The sequence below is a fragment of the Cuculus canorus genome, chromosome 24, assembly GCF_017976375.1.
Source record: "Cuculus canorus isolate bCucCan1 chromosome 24, bCucCan1.pri, whole genome shotgun sequence".
NCBI lineage: Eukaryota > Metazoa > Chordata > Aves > Cuculiformes > Cuculidae > Cuculus > Cuculus canorus.
In genome coordinates, this window is record NC_071424.1 from 669127 (window position 1) to 684818 (window position 15692).

General features: G+C 45.2%; 2 protein-coding genes across 7 annotated transcripts in view; both read right to left on the reverse strand.

Moving 5' to 3' along the window:
* The window catches only part of RBBP5 (RB binding protein 5, histone lysine methyltransferase complex subunit), a 61159-nt gene extending 46621 nt beyond the window's left edge, over positions 1-14538 (reverse strand). Inside the window, exons 1-14 of one of the 6 annotated variants that reach the window (XM_054087456.1) lie at positions 14383-14537; positions 14179-14204; positions 13907-14079; positions 13011-13151; positions 12060-12222; positions 11520-11629; positions 11220-11339; positions 10678-10831; positions 10496-10567; positions 9806-9923; positions 8940-9009; positions 8599-8828; positions 8128-8322; positions 4600-4842 (exon numbers count right to left, since the gene is read on the reverse strand). In XM_054087456.1, the coding sequence (XP_053943431.1) occupies positions 4817-4842; positions 8128-8322; positions 8599-8828; positions 8940-9009; positions 9806-9923; positions 10496-10567; positions 10678-10831; positions 11220-11339; positions 11520-11629; positions 12060-12222; positions 13011-13151; positions 13907-14079; positions 14179-14204; positions 14383-14401 (1617 nt within the window). In that variant the 5' untranslated portion in view covers positions 14402-14537 and the 3' untranslated portion in view covers positions 4600-4816. Of the gene's footprint in view, positions 1-4599; positions 8323-8598; positions 8829-8939; positions 9010-9805; positions 9924-10495; positions 10568-10677; positions 10832-11219; positions 11340-11519; positions 11630-12059; positions 12223-13010; positions 13152-13906; positions 14080-14178; positions 14205-14382 lie in introns of those variants that run through there. The other 5 variants (XM_054087460.1, XM_054087458.1, XM_054087455.1 and 2 more) reach the window with 5 other exon arrangements.
* Positions 543-4453, reverse strand: TMEM81 (transmembrane protein 81). Its single transcript, XM_054087461.1, has one exon. It carries the CDS (start codon positions 1964-1966, stop codon positions 1169-1171), a length of 798 nt encoding a protein of 265 aa, XP_053943436.1. The 5' UTR covers positions 1967-4453; the 3' UTR covers positions 543-1168.
* Positions 14539-15692: the final 1154 nt, after the last annotated feature.

The window sequence follows — 15692 nt, forward strand, 5'->3', positions numbered from 1 at the left end:
GTCTGCTTCTGTAAAAGCTTTTTTTGTTGTTGCTCTGATAAAAAAAAAAAAACAACTATGCTTCAGTCTTTAGAGTCGTATCATTATATTCCCAGGATTTGGGTGTGCTATGCATTCCTGCACTTCACAGAAGAAAAGGAAACAGACAGCGAACGTAATTGTTTACTGTAAAATAAGAGATAGAAAGTAGAAAGAGAAGGTATTTAATAGGTCCCTCTGCGAATTCTACTACCAAGGGGGAAAGAGTAACTCCCTGCTGAGTTGCTGCATGGTTTACACTCATAATCACCAGGAAAAATGAAAGAGCCACAAGCTCACTGAACTCTTCCCTTCCTCCCCCTCTCCCCCGTTACAGATTTCAGCAATGAGTTCAGCTCTGAGTCATGATTCAAATCATCCACTTGTGTTCCTAAGAATTTAAGAATTGTGTTCCTCAAATTTAAGATTTGCTTATGCTCCCCAATGCTTCCTGGCTGTTCTACATTACAAAGGAAAGAGGGCAAGCTCCAAGATACTTCGGAGTTTCCTATGCTCTGGTGCAGGGAGATAAATCCCTCTATAGGAAGCACACTGTGGTGGTCCAACCCTCATCCCCACAGCTCCTCAAACCAGATGGAGAGGACTCCGAAGAGCCAGGAAACCTCATTTGAAAGCCCACCTTGATTCCTTACTTCTTTGCAGCTCACAGCACACCTCTATTAATGTGGAGAAACACAGTCTACCAAACAGTGAACTGCATCACTCACATCACCACAGCATTCTGGGCAAAGCAGAATTCAAGGACCTGAGAGAGGAATGAGAATTGCAAGTTATTAGCTAAATAAAACTGCCCAAACACCTAGAGGTAAAATAAAGGCCCGCTAGAGGAGTAGAGCAAGATAGTTAGCAGCAAGCAGTGGGCAGTTTCTGTGGCTGTGTCCTCTAACTCACATCTGGACCATTCCTGACCATCCCAGCACACAATGTTGGGCAAACTGCCTTGCCCCATCCAGAGATAAGGCCTGCCCTACTCCATTTCGACTCAAGCTTGGATGCTACAGTCCTGTACTAACTTACCAGACTCCACAGCTCAAGAAAATATTTGGTAATAAACTGTATCAGCCAGGAAAAAAATTACATCGCCAGGGAATACTGCATCAATATTAATAAAGAGAGACAAACAATTGCATTAGACCTCAGCTTGTTTCCTCACAGCTCGTCTTCTCAAAATCTTCTTTAGGTAGCAGAGAGCCACGCTCACCAGGACACCCACTGCCACTCCACTTCCAATTCCTACCAAGTACTCATAAATCAATTCTTTTTGCCCAAAGCGCTGCTGCTCTTGCACTTCTTCATGGGTAGTGTTTTCTGTGCCTCCTTCCTCCTTGTTTGCTGCCAACTCCTGTTCCCGGGTCAAAGATTTTCGGAAGTTTAGCTCCATATAATCATTCCAGATTACTCTGACTCCAAAGTAGATCCTCTTGATGATTCTCAATGTCTTCAGCATCCGCACATCACATCGGTAAGTCCCTGCATCAGACTCCCTGACAGGGGAAAACTTGACAAAGGAATCGGGGTTTTCAAAAGGTTTGAAGAGTTCATCCTTTGTGGTGATGAGGCCACGGGCAAGCCCCCACTTACAGGTTCGGTTAGCAAAGCTGTCTGTGCCCAAGGTCAGGCAGCTGATCTGGAAAAATTTACCTACAGGGATGGTGAAGTACAGGGTACCACAAAGCCAGCTGGTCAGGCAGTCAGTCCTGCGCAGGGTACAATCCCTCTTCTCTCCGTCAGGAGTGATCTCACACAACTCCTCTATCTTGAAGCCCATCCCACAGGTGACGCTGCAGGGGGTGCTTTTGACTGCAACTTTCACTGCAACTGTCATCAACTCTGCTGGGACGGTAACTTTTCCAACAGAAGCTACCAACGGCAGGTAGAAAGCACAAGGGAATATCCCAAGGATAAAGCTCTTCCACACGGTCTTCATATCAGGGTTATCACTCACATCTGCTCCTTTCTACAGGTACACAAATTCAGTAGTCAATAAACCACAAGACTACCAAGAGCATGAAAACGTGATTTCAACCTCCAGTCTGATGGCATTGACATCAAAGGGAAGCTGAACAGTAGTTTGTCACTCGGCACAGGGTGGTCACTCACCAACGACTCTGTGAACCTGCGTTTGTGGTCCTGATGTTATCATCTGGTTGCCTCGGTTACAATGCAGCCCCAAACCTTGCTAGGGAGAATAAAGAAGCCAAAGCAAGTCCTCTGACACGAGGACTCAGCACAATGAGGCTCTTGACATCCACTGTCAGACTCAGAAGGGATTCAACAGCACTGGCCTCGCAGCATTGCTCAGAGGAGCTGCGAGTCTGCACCCCAACATGTTACACGCCATCAGAGAGGGCTGAGCCAACATTTCCCATTCCACCAACACGCCTGTAAAACAGAAACAGCTCATATGCTGCCACTGCAGCAAATGGCTTGGAGAGGAGACACCCCAGCACAATTCACTTCATGTTCAAGCATCCTGAAAGAATTCAGGCACTACTGGGAAAGTTCTTAATGAAAAACATCAAAGTTACTTATTGTTGATGAAGTAATTGAACTATGGTCAAGGCAGCTCGGTAATCGGTGTCTCCTTACCAACAACTGAATTGCAGACTGCAGAAAGGAGTTGGATTGCAGCATTCCTCCACAGCTCTGCTGATGCATATCCAGATTTCTCTTCCTAACAGTCCTTCACTGATTAAAATGAAGACTTCTGAGAATTTACTTCCTGGATTTTCCACATTCAGTTGCCCTGGAGGAAACCTCACACCTAGCACACTTCATGATTCCCTTTCCCATGTCTGTGCCTAGGCTGCACTCGGCTGCACAGGGCTTCTCTTACACCATAGATTACTGCTCTCTCCGGAAACACCATCATCAAACAAATGCCACACTTAAAAAAAAAAAAACCCAACCTCCACCACATTAGCTGTGGTGAAGGCACAATAAGCTTGTGTTTGCACCAGGATTCCTAAATGTTACCACAACATAACCACAGTTGCATGGAAAAGCCAAGACTTACTCACTGACTTTAGGAAATAAAACAAAACTCTTTATTTACAAACACAAATCCTAACATCACTGCTAGAAACTCACATCAAGCCAGCATCTGACAAATATTGTACAAAACTACAGATACCAAAAAATAAAATAAGAGAAGGAAGAAAAAAAAAACCAAGGACATATACACTGTACAGAGAAGTTTTAACAGAAACGAAGGCTGGAGCCCATGGAAAATGCTTTAAAACAATCTAGAGAGCCATTGCCTAGGCATATTTTAAAGCTGGTGGGGTCAGTCACACCACATACGGGTGGATTTGATTCCAGGAAGGATGAGAGTCATCCTACAAGCAGACAGAACAAAGAAACTCATACTGTACACATGGGAATGAATTCTGATAAATGAGCAGGCCGCTGTGCCCAAGACGGAAATGAAAATACCAGTTTTGAAGAACCTTCTAATTTAAAAAGCCTCCTCTCTTCCCATGCTTATATCTCATGCAACTACTGCATCCTTCTGACTGCGAATTAATAAATCTCTTTGCGACTCCTCTTCTTGGTTTATAACATCTGCAGGATACATTGAGAATTTAAATACATAGTGATAATCTCAATAATTACGTCTGGGGAACAACTGAAAAGTAATTGCATAGGAACTACTAAAGTCTATAAACAAGGGAATTTCCATTAGGAATTAAAACTTCCTTTTAACAGGCGGTTGGGCTGGTACAGAGAGGTGCCAGGTATTGGATAGAGAAAGTGTCTCTTCCCATTCCCTCAAGGGAAATACTATGACCATTAAAAGATGGCTGGGAATGAGCTGTTAGCATTCATCTTTCTTCTTTATTGATGCAGAAGTGGGAAAAACATCCTGAAAAACTACTGTTTGAGTTCGAAGAAATATTGGTTCTGCTTTTGCTGCCAGTACACACCAGCTAAGGAAGAACTGTTTCTGGTACGACTCCCCACAGAAGAGACAGAATAAAGACACCTGTCGGGACAGAAAGAAACCGCCAACACAGCTTTTCATATCACAGGCTAGGAAAAAGCATATAAACTGAGTATTTTCTCTAGAGCTCCTTTCACTTTTTCCTTCCCCCTGTGAGCAGAGTCATCCTTCACCTCTAAAATGTTCACGATATGAAGATTCATTCCTTGCAGACGTCAGAAGGTGTCTTGACTCCTCATACAAGATCTCTGTCCACTCGAGATGAGATCGAAGCTGGCACAGCAGCAGCAGCATTGCACGAAGAACGTCAGCACAGGAGGCATCACACTGAGCTAAGAGAGAAGCTAGTATGGTAACACGGCTGGCACAGGACTTAGAATGACTGCAATGAAAATTAACAGCAGAGAAAGGGAAGCTTGCAGGATACACAGTCATGTGGCATCAGGAATAAAAATACACACTTGGGGCATTCTTCAATCCAGGACCAAAAGAAATACTTAAAAGACAATGGCTAAGAAGCTCTGGAGTGGCAGAGAGTTGGGTACCCGCTCACTTTAGGAACAGTCACACGTGGCAACACACAGGCAGCCCAAGGAGTCTTTGCAAATCGCATGACCTGAGAGTCAGCATCTCACACTGTTCAACGAAGAGGCAGTTAAGGAGGAATGAAGGCTGTTTCCTCTTCCAAATTCACTGCTTACAAAAATCACTCCCTGAATCCGTGAACAATCAGTCTGCTGTATTAGTCAGTCTGCTCTGACTGAGCATGTCATCTATCTTCCATGATACGGTGCCAATACAGGAAAGAATACAGGAAGATAAAGAAGAGCGTCTTCATAGCAATTCTGAGATTGCACCACCTGCTAAAGAGATCAAAGACAGACAAAAAATAAGTAACCAGCCTCAAAAAAGACATTACCAGAAACCAGAGACCACCAAACATGGTACAATTTCCAGAAGAACTGAAAGAGAACAAAATTTCCTAGATAAAGCACTGCTTTTCAGAATGAGATGTCACCCACAGGAAACTAAACACGGCAAATTAAGATCTCCAGTGCTTCTGCACCTCTATTTGAGATGATGCGCACAGGCATGGACAAAGTGGCTAAGGAATCTCGCAGCTTTTATTCCACAAAGCTGCAAACAAACTTACCTGGTGTAAAATTAATTTGATTCTTCAACCCCAAAACCTCAGACCAAAGCACAATTGGAAACAAGTTCCACCTAAGTCTGGATTAAACCAGATTACAGTTTTTCAGTAAAACCTTATGGCAAAATATATCAAGCTTCTCAGTTTATTTATACTGGACCCTGATTTTGACAGATCAGCTTTAACAACAGGACATTTCCTGCCCGACTGAAGTGCACTGCCATACAGACACGCTTGCAGCAAGCTCCAAAAAGACACTGCATTATGGGAGACCACAAACATTTTCCAGCAGAGAAATGCTTGTTGTGCGACTGGCTTAGAGACTGATTAGTTACTTCAGAAAAAACAGGAAGAAACTAGCAGAATTAAGAGCTTCATGCATGACAGACAGAAAATGCAGCCTGGCTTGGATGCCAGGCGGGAGGCCACTGGAATCTGAAAGTGTGGAAGAATACCGGCAGCCCCAGGAGGAAAAAGCTGACTGCCGAAAATAGGAACTGTACGTGCAAGAATAAAGGAAGACAGACATGAACTTCATGGACCAAAAGACTACTGTGAGTTTGGAAAGATCCAAGCGACAGTTTCCTTCAGTGGACAAGCTGTTCTTCTCATAGCATGAGTCAGAGACACTTCCAACAGACTGCTGAGGTCTCCTGCACAGATCTATTGGATCCTCTTAAGGCAACAGTTCTGTAGAAGGGAGCACAATAACAGGTCCTAATGAGATACAGAAGTTGCTCATAGCAGAATTAATTAGTTCCCTAACGCTCAGTCAAACTAAAGAACACCACCATGGAAAAACACCTTGAAGTGCTTACAGGCAAGTAAGGATGGGTAAAGTAAGTAGGGGACTGGGTTCTAAACCCATTTGTTCATAAGAAAAGAAGAAATTCCACTTCACAGTATCCAAACCCAAAAGTACTGGTGTGGGTACGCACGTCCCAAGCTCAGGAGCAGCAGCCAGTAAAATTCCACTGCTGTCATTTATAGGGGTGCAGACTGTGTTCTAACAACCACGTGGAAGCATTGCAAGCACACACACACACCAATAACCTCCCAGATATGGACTGGCAAATATGTGTAAAAAAAAAAACCAAGAAAAGAGTCTGTCTAGAATGTCGCCTTGTTTGAGATGTGTAGGAGGAAACTGAGTACTGTTTTTCCAGCTCTCAGAATAGACTGATGCAACAGTGACCACAAGCTGCGAGAATAAAGAATGCTGAGCTGTCTACAAATGTAAATCAAGTGGGTCAGGAAAGCAAGTTGATAACTGAGTTACATGAGCATACCTGGAAAAAGCTGAACAAAAATACTTGCTATTAAACCTGCTTCTCTGAAAACAAACTGCTTATACAGCCCCTCTGACACAGGAAAGTCAAAATGTTGGGTTTTTGAAGCAAACAATGACTTAAATCCGTTCTAGAAGCCACATTGTTAAGTTTACAGTGCACAATCCTTCCTCATTTGTGTTCTTATGTATATGGTCATGTTAATTAGCAGCATGATAGAAGAAAGCAATCAACAGGCCTGCTGATGGAAGTAACAGTTATATTCATTTGGCCTTTGAACTGGCCTCACCCACCGGACAGGATGTGTAACAGATGCCAGCAAAGACACTTGAGGATCCACACAATCCAGAAAACGCCCTACTATCATACTTTAAAACAACCTAGATGCCCCCTAATGGCTCATGAAGTCAAGAGAGAAATACCCTGTCCAGTAAATCCGACACCAGAAGCAACTCAGTTCCTCCCAGGGTACAAACAAGCTCTAAGGATATTCCCAGCTACCTTTTTAATTCCTGGATTTTCCAAGGTGCAGCATGAAAGGATTAAATGGAAGCCCAGAAAACACCCACCACATTTTTCCACGTACAGACTTTTTTCTTTTATCCCTCTTCCCTTTTTCTGAAAACAGCAACTATCACAGTGCAAGCAGCACAACAGGAGCTGAGCAGGAAGGACAAGGAGCAAGGTGGGTAGCACAGAACCAGCAGTGAGGGACGGAAGTTGGGGGTGGGATAAAACAACTCCTGTGCAGTCTAAAATCCACAGCAGCAGCTGCTGAGTTCAAGGAAATGCAAAATCTTATATATAGATGACACTGTGTCTCTGAAACTGTTTATACATCAACCCCAAGTTCTTCAACACAATCCTAAAAAAAAACAGGTCCACACAAGGGAATCCAAATGTCTGTTTTCTCTACCGTGTTTTAATGAAGTTTTCCCAAAAAAGAAGCTGAAGTAGCAAACGAGACAGCTGGGAAACACACATGTCTCTCTGACTCAGCCTGGGCCTCACAAAGCAACCACAACACTCCTGGTTTAGGGGAGTTTTAGCAGTACTAACGATATATGACCAAAATAACCCCAAAAAGGGAGAAAAGTCCACCAAAACCTACCCTCACTTACAGCAACTGCACTCTCTGGGCTATCCTGCTGCTGTAGAGCTGGGAATAGAAAATTCAGCTCTTCAATGTTATCTCAGGGTACATTTCTCAAACTGATGTTGTTCTCTTTCCTAGTTCCCCTTACAGAATTTTTCTCCTCTTCATCGCTCTGCTCAGCATCAACAGCACAAAATATCAATTTCACCTTTGTAATCCTTCACTAATTACACTTTTCCCCCTCAAAATCAACACACCAAGCCAAACATTATTACCGTTCATGTAAGAGTCGACTGAAGTTATTGAACTTCAGTTATCAGAACTAAAGGTATCAAAAGGTTTGTTGCATTTGAAACAGCGCTCGATCTCTATCACAAACCCCTCGTGCTCTCTCTATGCAATAGCACAGGCCTGGGAATTAGTTTTACTACGAATACTATAAACACTTCCACTTCAAAAAACGTCATGTTTCGCCTATCCTTGACAGCAGCTGAATGTTTAAAGAGCAAGTGCCATCTGGGAAGATCAAACTCTATGAGTATATTAAGTTGGGGTCTGTACAAAGCAAGGCCACCAAGCAAGCCAACGACGCTCACGCTGGGTTCCTTACCTGTCAAAGGCTGTCCCAGCTCCGCCTGCACTTTACCCTTCGCTGCTCCTTCCAGAGGTAAAGCACCTCTGTCCCCTTTGTAGAGTTTCGGTTTAAATGGAGAATCTTTGTCTTTACCTTTTGATCCTTTAGGCCTGCCTGCTTGCTTCTTCTTGGATTTACCATCTCCCTTCACACCCAGCAGCGGATGGACTTCTGTGGAGAGACAGAAGTTATTGTGTTACCAATGGGATTTATCAGAACATACAGCCCTAGTGTGAGATACAAACAGCATTAAAAACTGCAATTTCAGGATGTGATTATTCATTCCCAGAGAAGCCCTGGCTGCCCCATCCCTGGAGGGGCTCAAGGCCAGGTTGGATGGGGCTTGAAGCAACCTAATCCAGTGGGAGGTGACCCTGCTCATGGCAGGGGGGTGAAACTGGATGGGCTTTGAGCACAACAGGCACTAAAACAACAGCTTCTACGCACCATCATTAGGTACTCCTTGTAGTTCGATGTTGGTGGTTTTGGGTTTCTTCTTCGGAGCCTGAGGTCCATCAGAGGAGGACTGCCTCTTCTTCTCAGAGCCTAGACCCTCATCAGCTAAAGAACTCTGAACTGCATCTGGCGGAGGTCCATAGGGGTTTTCTTCTGGATCTTCAACTTCAGGAGCAATGGGCAAGTAAAGCAGAGCCTTGGAGTCCTCCAGTTCTTCATCACTGTGAACGAAAATAATTGCTTCCATTTAAAATTAGGAATTATAATAACACTATACAGTGAATACTAGTGACGTATTTTGTATTCACACTTGAAACAAAACATTCTTTCACCTGCTACAGAAGGCTGCGATGGGATCCACGCTGGTTACATCCACTTCTTCATCTTCTGCAGCATCGGCACCTGAGAAGCAAGGAAAAAAGACGATTAAAGACAGTAAGGAAAAGATCAAGTAACTTGGAAAGAATGAGACTGACTATGCTTAAATGTCTAAGATGCAGAAATGAGAATTAAAGCAGAAAACAAACCTAAAGCGTTTCCTTTTAAATCCATCAGGTTATTATTTTATTTTTCTATGTTCTAATACAGTCCTATTGATATAAACCACCAGTAATAAAGGTAGATTAAAGAATTAAAGTCTTTAAATATTCAGTTTTCACTGAAGTAGTTCTAAATCTATTGAAATTTATTTCAATGCTTAATTCCCACAAGCCAATGTTACACTCTACTATTAGAAACTGCTAAACAGCAGTTAATCTAAATATGATTAGCGCTGCAGAGCCCAGTAATGAGCACAGCTCTGTGGTACGCTGGGAATAATTGAAATTCCTTCCACGGTTTAAGTGCCACCTTTCACAACACACAAATTTTTGGCACCACCAAGTGGCCTGGCTGCGCTGCTGTTCATTCAAACTCGGCGCTGCTGCTGCCAAGAGCAGGTCTGTACCACAACACACGGCTATTTGCTACTGCTTTCTGCTTAAACATATATGGGTGAGTGGAGGCGTTTCTAAAACAATGCTCCCTGTCAACGGGCAGGAATCATACCGATTGTATTAATTCATACATTTTCATTTATGCCCTCCCGTTTTGTCATTACTACCCATGTACATTAGCGTGATCACTGGTTTTAGTTTTTACTGTGGTCACATAGTCAGACTACAAACTCTCTGCTACACAAAAACAGTTTACACTGTACCTGTCTGTTCTGGTTCACTCTTATCTTCGTCTTCAATGTCAAACTCTGACTCCCTCTCTTCATATTCTACATTTTCATCCAGCTCTTTGAAGTCAGGCGCAAAGGCACTCCAGTTTTCCTAAACAAATTCCAAATGATTTTTTCCTTACGCAAAGGAACAGCAGCCACAGTGAGGGCTTGGGCAATCAGAACCTCATTCTGCATTCAAGTCCCCAAGACATGCGTAAGATGACAAAAATCAGGCCTCATTCAAGTCCAAAGTCAGGTGGCAAATAAGGAACTGCACAAGATAGTTCCGACTGAAAATGCAACATTGTACTATTCCTTAGTTACTGCAACGTATATCATAATTACCCCTAAACCCAAAGCTGTATGTTAATGTTCAGCCACTTCAGTTTTGGCTGGCTCACTCAGATTTCCAGCACTTTAAAAGGACACATTCAGGACACCATTCCCCCACAAAACATCCCTGCAATATTTAAGACATAACGCAAAGTTTAACTGTGTGTCTACCCTCCTCTCATTCAACACGAAGGCAAACACGGGTCAGGTTAAGCAGGTGAACCTGAAGAGCTGGCCGAGAGGGGATTTCAAGAAGGATTTCAACATGCAACGAGCCCGTCTAGTGGGATGGAGCCCACTGGCTCCATCAGAACATCGTCTCTTACAGAAACGACCTAGAATGCTTACCACTTGATTCTGAGCCCATATTGACACCACACCACTCGAGATAGAAGCTATGATCGGTCGGACTGGATGCCACTAGTAGTATTCGAAAGAGAGAAGAGGGAGAGCTTAATTAGTAAACGGAATTAAGAAAGCCTAGTTTTCAAAATAACAGGGAACACAACAATAGTAGGTAGTTTTCTTACTGCTACATCCAAGAGCAGCTCTCCTCTGGTGCCGTGGAGGATTTTCACTAGGTTTCCAATACTCTTCTCCCATATGTACAGGGCATGCTGTCGCGCTGATCCTGCCACTATGTATTCACCGTCACCAGAGAAGCAGCACTTCTTCCACGGTGTCCTGTGTGCAAAAACAGCATCACAAGTTAAAATACACCAGAGGATGGAGGGCTGTGGAGTTAGCTTGTTCTTCAAGGATGAGGCTTTGAGCAACCCCATCCAGTGGGAGGTGTTCCTGCCATGGCAGGGGGTTGGAACCGGATAGGGCTTAAGGTCCCTTCCAACCCAAACCATTCTTCTGTGATTTTATGATTTGGTCTGAGATCTTACATACTCTCACCTACAGATAATATTAAAACTCCAAATGAAATGTGAGAGACAGGTTTCACATGAAAGCATCTCTCTACTGCACTGAATAGGATACTGAGCTACCTTTCATCATGAGATCTCATTAATGCCAAGCACACACCCCTCAAGTCAGGTTGTCCAGCCATTCTGCTGCCTCTTACCTGTTCACTAAATCCTGCAGCTTCTGCATGGGTTCCGGTTCCCCATCCCGTCCACAAGTCAGAATTTCACGGCCATCGTACACCCTGATTATCCGGTCAGCTGTGTTTATTAAAAAGCAGCTGCAGGAAGGAGGGCACAGAACATGCTTTGCATTAAAAAAAATAAGAAAATAAGAAGAATCTGAATATGTTTTCCATGAAAGAACTGTGGGAGTTTTCAAGACCCTCTATGCTCTCCCAATCTACCCTGTAGTTTTCAATTCATCATTAAAGACACCACTTGACAGATAAGTAACTCACCTTCCCTTCCGCGCAAACTCAATCGATTTAATAGCTGTAGTGTTACTGGTTCCAGTTGTCACTCTGAAGGATGCAACAAGATCCTGAGTCTCTGTTTTTAAGACCAAGATCTGAAGATTAAGGAGACAGAAGGCAATCAGTGTCTTCACTGTAACTCACTCCTCCCCTTTCGGTACCTTTCACATCAGCCACTACCCCTGACAGCAGAAGCCTCAGCAATCTAAGCAGGAATAGTTGGGATTCTGCATCTATAGTTTCTGTGACACAAACATTGCTTATTTACACTTAAAAAGGATCCAACAAATGCAGCTGCAGACAACAGCAACCTAAAGACCTAACTCAGTCAAAGATTATAGAGATCTTCTGAGAGAAAGCATGACACTTTGTTCAGGAGATCATCTCAATGCAGTATCAATTATTCAAGAGGCATTCCGGAAGCCTTATATAAAAACAAAGAGCACAACCTCAAAATGTTAAGCATCTTGATAACCACAAAGAGTGATCTAAGCTGTTGCATTCAGCCGTCTGCTGAAGGCTCACCTTCCCCTTGGCATTGCCCGTATAAATGTATTCCCCTCGTCTGTCAAAGGAGGCCACGACATTGAGATCAGAGTCATCATCCACAGGCAGGACAACGTGTTTGGAGTCTGACAATGTTAGCATCACTGGCGCTGACTTCATGGGACAAACCAAAACTCTGTTTCTGCAAAGCAGTAAACAAATAGTTAGTAGTTCCTTCTCTGGAAAAGAAGTTTCCACATTTAGAAGTGGAAAAAAATCTCAACCTGTATCGAGAAACACAGAATACCTCCGTATTTTTATTATCTTATTTCATATTTGTTACTTTAACCATAACAAGACGTTAAGCTGGTGTCTATTTTCATTTCCTTCCTTCCTTTCTCTGGAAACTTCTCCATGTTTATGCACGAACTTGTAAACTCTATGAGACATTCTAAATGCATTGAAAAGAATCCTTCTCCTCTTTCCTCTCAAACTTTCCTGATATTTTCATAATGAAAAGAGCTTTGGATCCAAATTGCAAGATGACAAACCAAAACCATCTACTAGATTTGCAAAAATAATTTTGTACTGAAAGGGGCTCCAGGAAAGCTGGGGAGGGGCTCTGGATTAGGGAGTGCAGGGACAGGACAAGGGGGAATGGTTTTCAGCTGAAAGAGGAGAGGCCGAGATGAGATCTTAGGGAGAAATGTTTTGCTGTGAGGGTGGAGAGGCCCTGGCCGAGGTCGCCCAGAGCAGTGGTGGCTGCCCCATCCCTGGAGGGGTTCCAGGCCAGGTTGGATGGGGCTTGGAGCCCCTGATCCCGTGGGAGGTGTCCCTGCCCATGGCAGGGGGTGAAACTGGATGGGCTTTGAGGTCCCTTCCAACCCAAACCATTCCATGATTCTAGGATTCAAACTGCAGGAAAAACATTTTAATAATTATTAGCTCTACCAAAATGAAGGCAATCAACCCTTGTTTCACGGGACTTACTGGTCTCGAGGGTGGTACTGAACTTTCAAGATAGGCGAAGGAAATCGAAACCTCTGGTCACAGTCTCCAGAGAGCACATCCCACTGCGACACAATGTTATCGGTCGATGCACTCACCAGTTTGTGACCATCTCGACTCCAGCTACAGGAATGACAAGCAGTTCAAGCAGTAGTTACTACCCATTAAAAAGGCAAAACACATATCCACTGACAGCCAGTTTAAAATTATTAGACAAAGGTTCAAACATAAATCTATCAACCTTAAGAAAAACCTTTCAGTTCTACATCCAAGCACTTAACAAGCATAACATGTTTCAAAATTCTCTTGAAGTAATCCCAGCACAAAACCAAGTATCCCACAATGGGCTTGGGCATTCCAGGAATCAACATGGTGTTAGGAGCTGTCAGGTACCAGAGCTTCTGATGCCAGGGAGATGTTATAGCAGCTCCAGGGAGACCGTACAGCAGCATTCCAGTACTGAAAGGAGCTCCAGGAAAGCTGAGGGGGCTCTTGATCAAGGCAGGCAGGAATAGGATGAGAGGGAACTGAAAGAGGGGAGATTGACATGAGATCGTGGGGAGAAATGTTTTGCTGTGAGGGTGGGGAGGCCCTGGCCCAGGGTGCCCAGAGCAGTGGTGGCTGCCCCATCCCTGAAGGGGTTCAAGGCCAGGTTGGATGGGACTTGGAGCCCCTGATCCCGTGGGAGGTGTCCCTGCCCATGGCAGGGGTGGGACTGGATGGGCTTTGAGGTCTGTCCCCACTCAAAATTCCATGATGCTCACACACAGCCAGCGCCGATTTCTCACATAAACCCCAACAGCTTCTCAGAGGCTGCGAACTCAGTGCTTGGCCACTCAGCGAGCTCTGTCGCCCCAGAACCCGTGGTCGCTCCTCACCAGAGGGAGCAGACAGGGTGGATGTGGGCGCTGATGATCTTAGCGATGCCCCTGGTCAGGAAATCCCAGATGACGATACGCCCGTCGTTGCAGCCCACGGCCAGCAGCGTCCCCCACCGGTTGAAGGTGCAGGTGAGCGCCATGCTGATGCAGTCCAGCGTCCCGTCAGCCTCCTGCGGGGACAGCGGCAGCCGCGGGGGCGCTCAGCCCGGCCCGCCCGGCAGCAGCCTGCGGGCCGGGGGCGGCCCCGCGGGGGCGGGGAGAGCCGTTACCTCGGGGTAGTTCTGGCCGAAAGACTCTGTAAGGAAAAGCAAGGGGTGAGTCCGGGGATGAGTGAGTCCGGGGGTGAGGTGGGGGTGCCCGGGGCGGGGGGTGCGAAGCGGGGGTGCGAGGTCGGGGAGTGAGGCGGGAGGCGAGGGTGGAGGGTGAAGCCGCGGTGGAGGCCTGAGCGAACCCCCCCCCCGCCCAGCACGCACCGAGCAGCTCCAGGTTCATCGCGGCCGCTGCTTCGTTCCGGTCCCGCTGATAAAGACCCCCGCGCCGGGGCTGCCCGCGCTGCGCCTGACGGGACCACCGCCACGGGGCTGCCCTGGAGAAGCGCTTGACGGGACCCCAGCTCGGCGATCAGGCACAGCCGAGGGCAGCCCCAGTGCAGCTCGCAGAGAGAGCCCGGGCGGCGCTGCGGCTGCAGAACAAAGGTTCCGGGGCGGTGTTGTTACCCCTGCGCAAACCAATCCGAGATGCTCTGGAGAACGTGGTGTCCCTGCTAATTGCTAACAACTAATAACTAATATCCATTCTAATCTTGGGAACTGGGAAATTATTAAGTCCTCTCCTTTCATGATATTGATACAAAAAGTAGTTACTATTACCAAAAGCCCAATATCTTAATTTAGGTTAAAATAAATTCTTTCAAATAACAGTGGTTTTTGAAAGATGGGCACAACATCCATGGGGTTTTAGAGCATGTTTTTCAAATGGTGTTTTTCCAGGCACTGTTTAGTCTTGTGTTCAGTCTGTCCTGAGTAGAGGTCTCTTCTCTAATCCCCTCTGCAGCCTTTCCCCATCTCAAATGCTCAGGCAGGGCTGGAGCCAAAGCTCCAAATTAGCAGATTTGACTGTGAAGTTCATAACAACAATAAAATGAGCCCTTGGAAAGGAACAGAATATGCATAAGATTGCTGGGAGAATTTATCCATCTGTGCGTAAGTGGGAAATCTCTTCTGTCCCAGCTCTGGTCTGGCTGCACGATCGATGGAGATCTCTGCCTCATTGCCCAGGCTGATAAACGATGCCGCTTTCTAAAACTCCAAAACGAGCCTTAGAAGGTTTATTTGCCAGCATTTTCAGTATCAATATTTGAAGAACAGAACAAAAGGAAAATGCATAGAAGAGAAGCAGTCCCTGCCCTGTTCCCTTCACACCTGCCTCCTTTGAAGTTCCCATAGAAGGTTTGAAGACAGGATTACTTTGACCTCCCCTCTTTTTTGGCTCCTGAAGAACTGGCCGGATGCTGGTCTTTTGCAGTCTTCCATGGTTTTTTTGATTGTTCTATTCTTCAAATATGACAGAAGGAGAGGATTTAACCATTCATCAGTTCCCAAGACTAGAAATTAGTACAAATGCTGCATTCTACACAGCAGCTCCTATTGGTTTGCTCAGGACTGTAACACCCGAGCTGCCACCTTTACAAACAAAGCTTTGTTTCCAAACAGATTTTAGGCCTGGTATCCCTGGAAGGGACTGAGGATCTTGACTCCTCACTCAGCCTCTGGGATTGAGCTTG

Excerpts from the sequence above, each read along its gene's own strand:
- TMEM81 (XM_054087461.1), bottom strand. The coding sequence starts at position 1,966 with ATGAAGACCGTGTGGAAGAGCTTTATCCTTGGGATATTCCCTTGTGCT.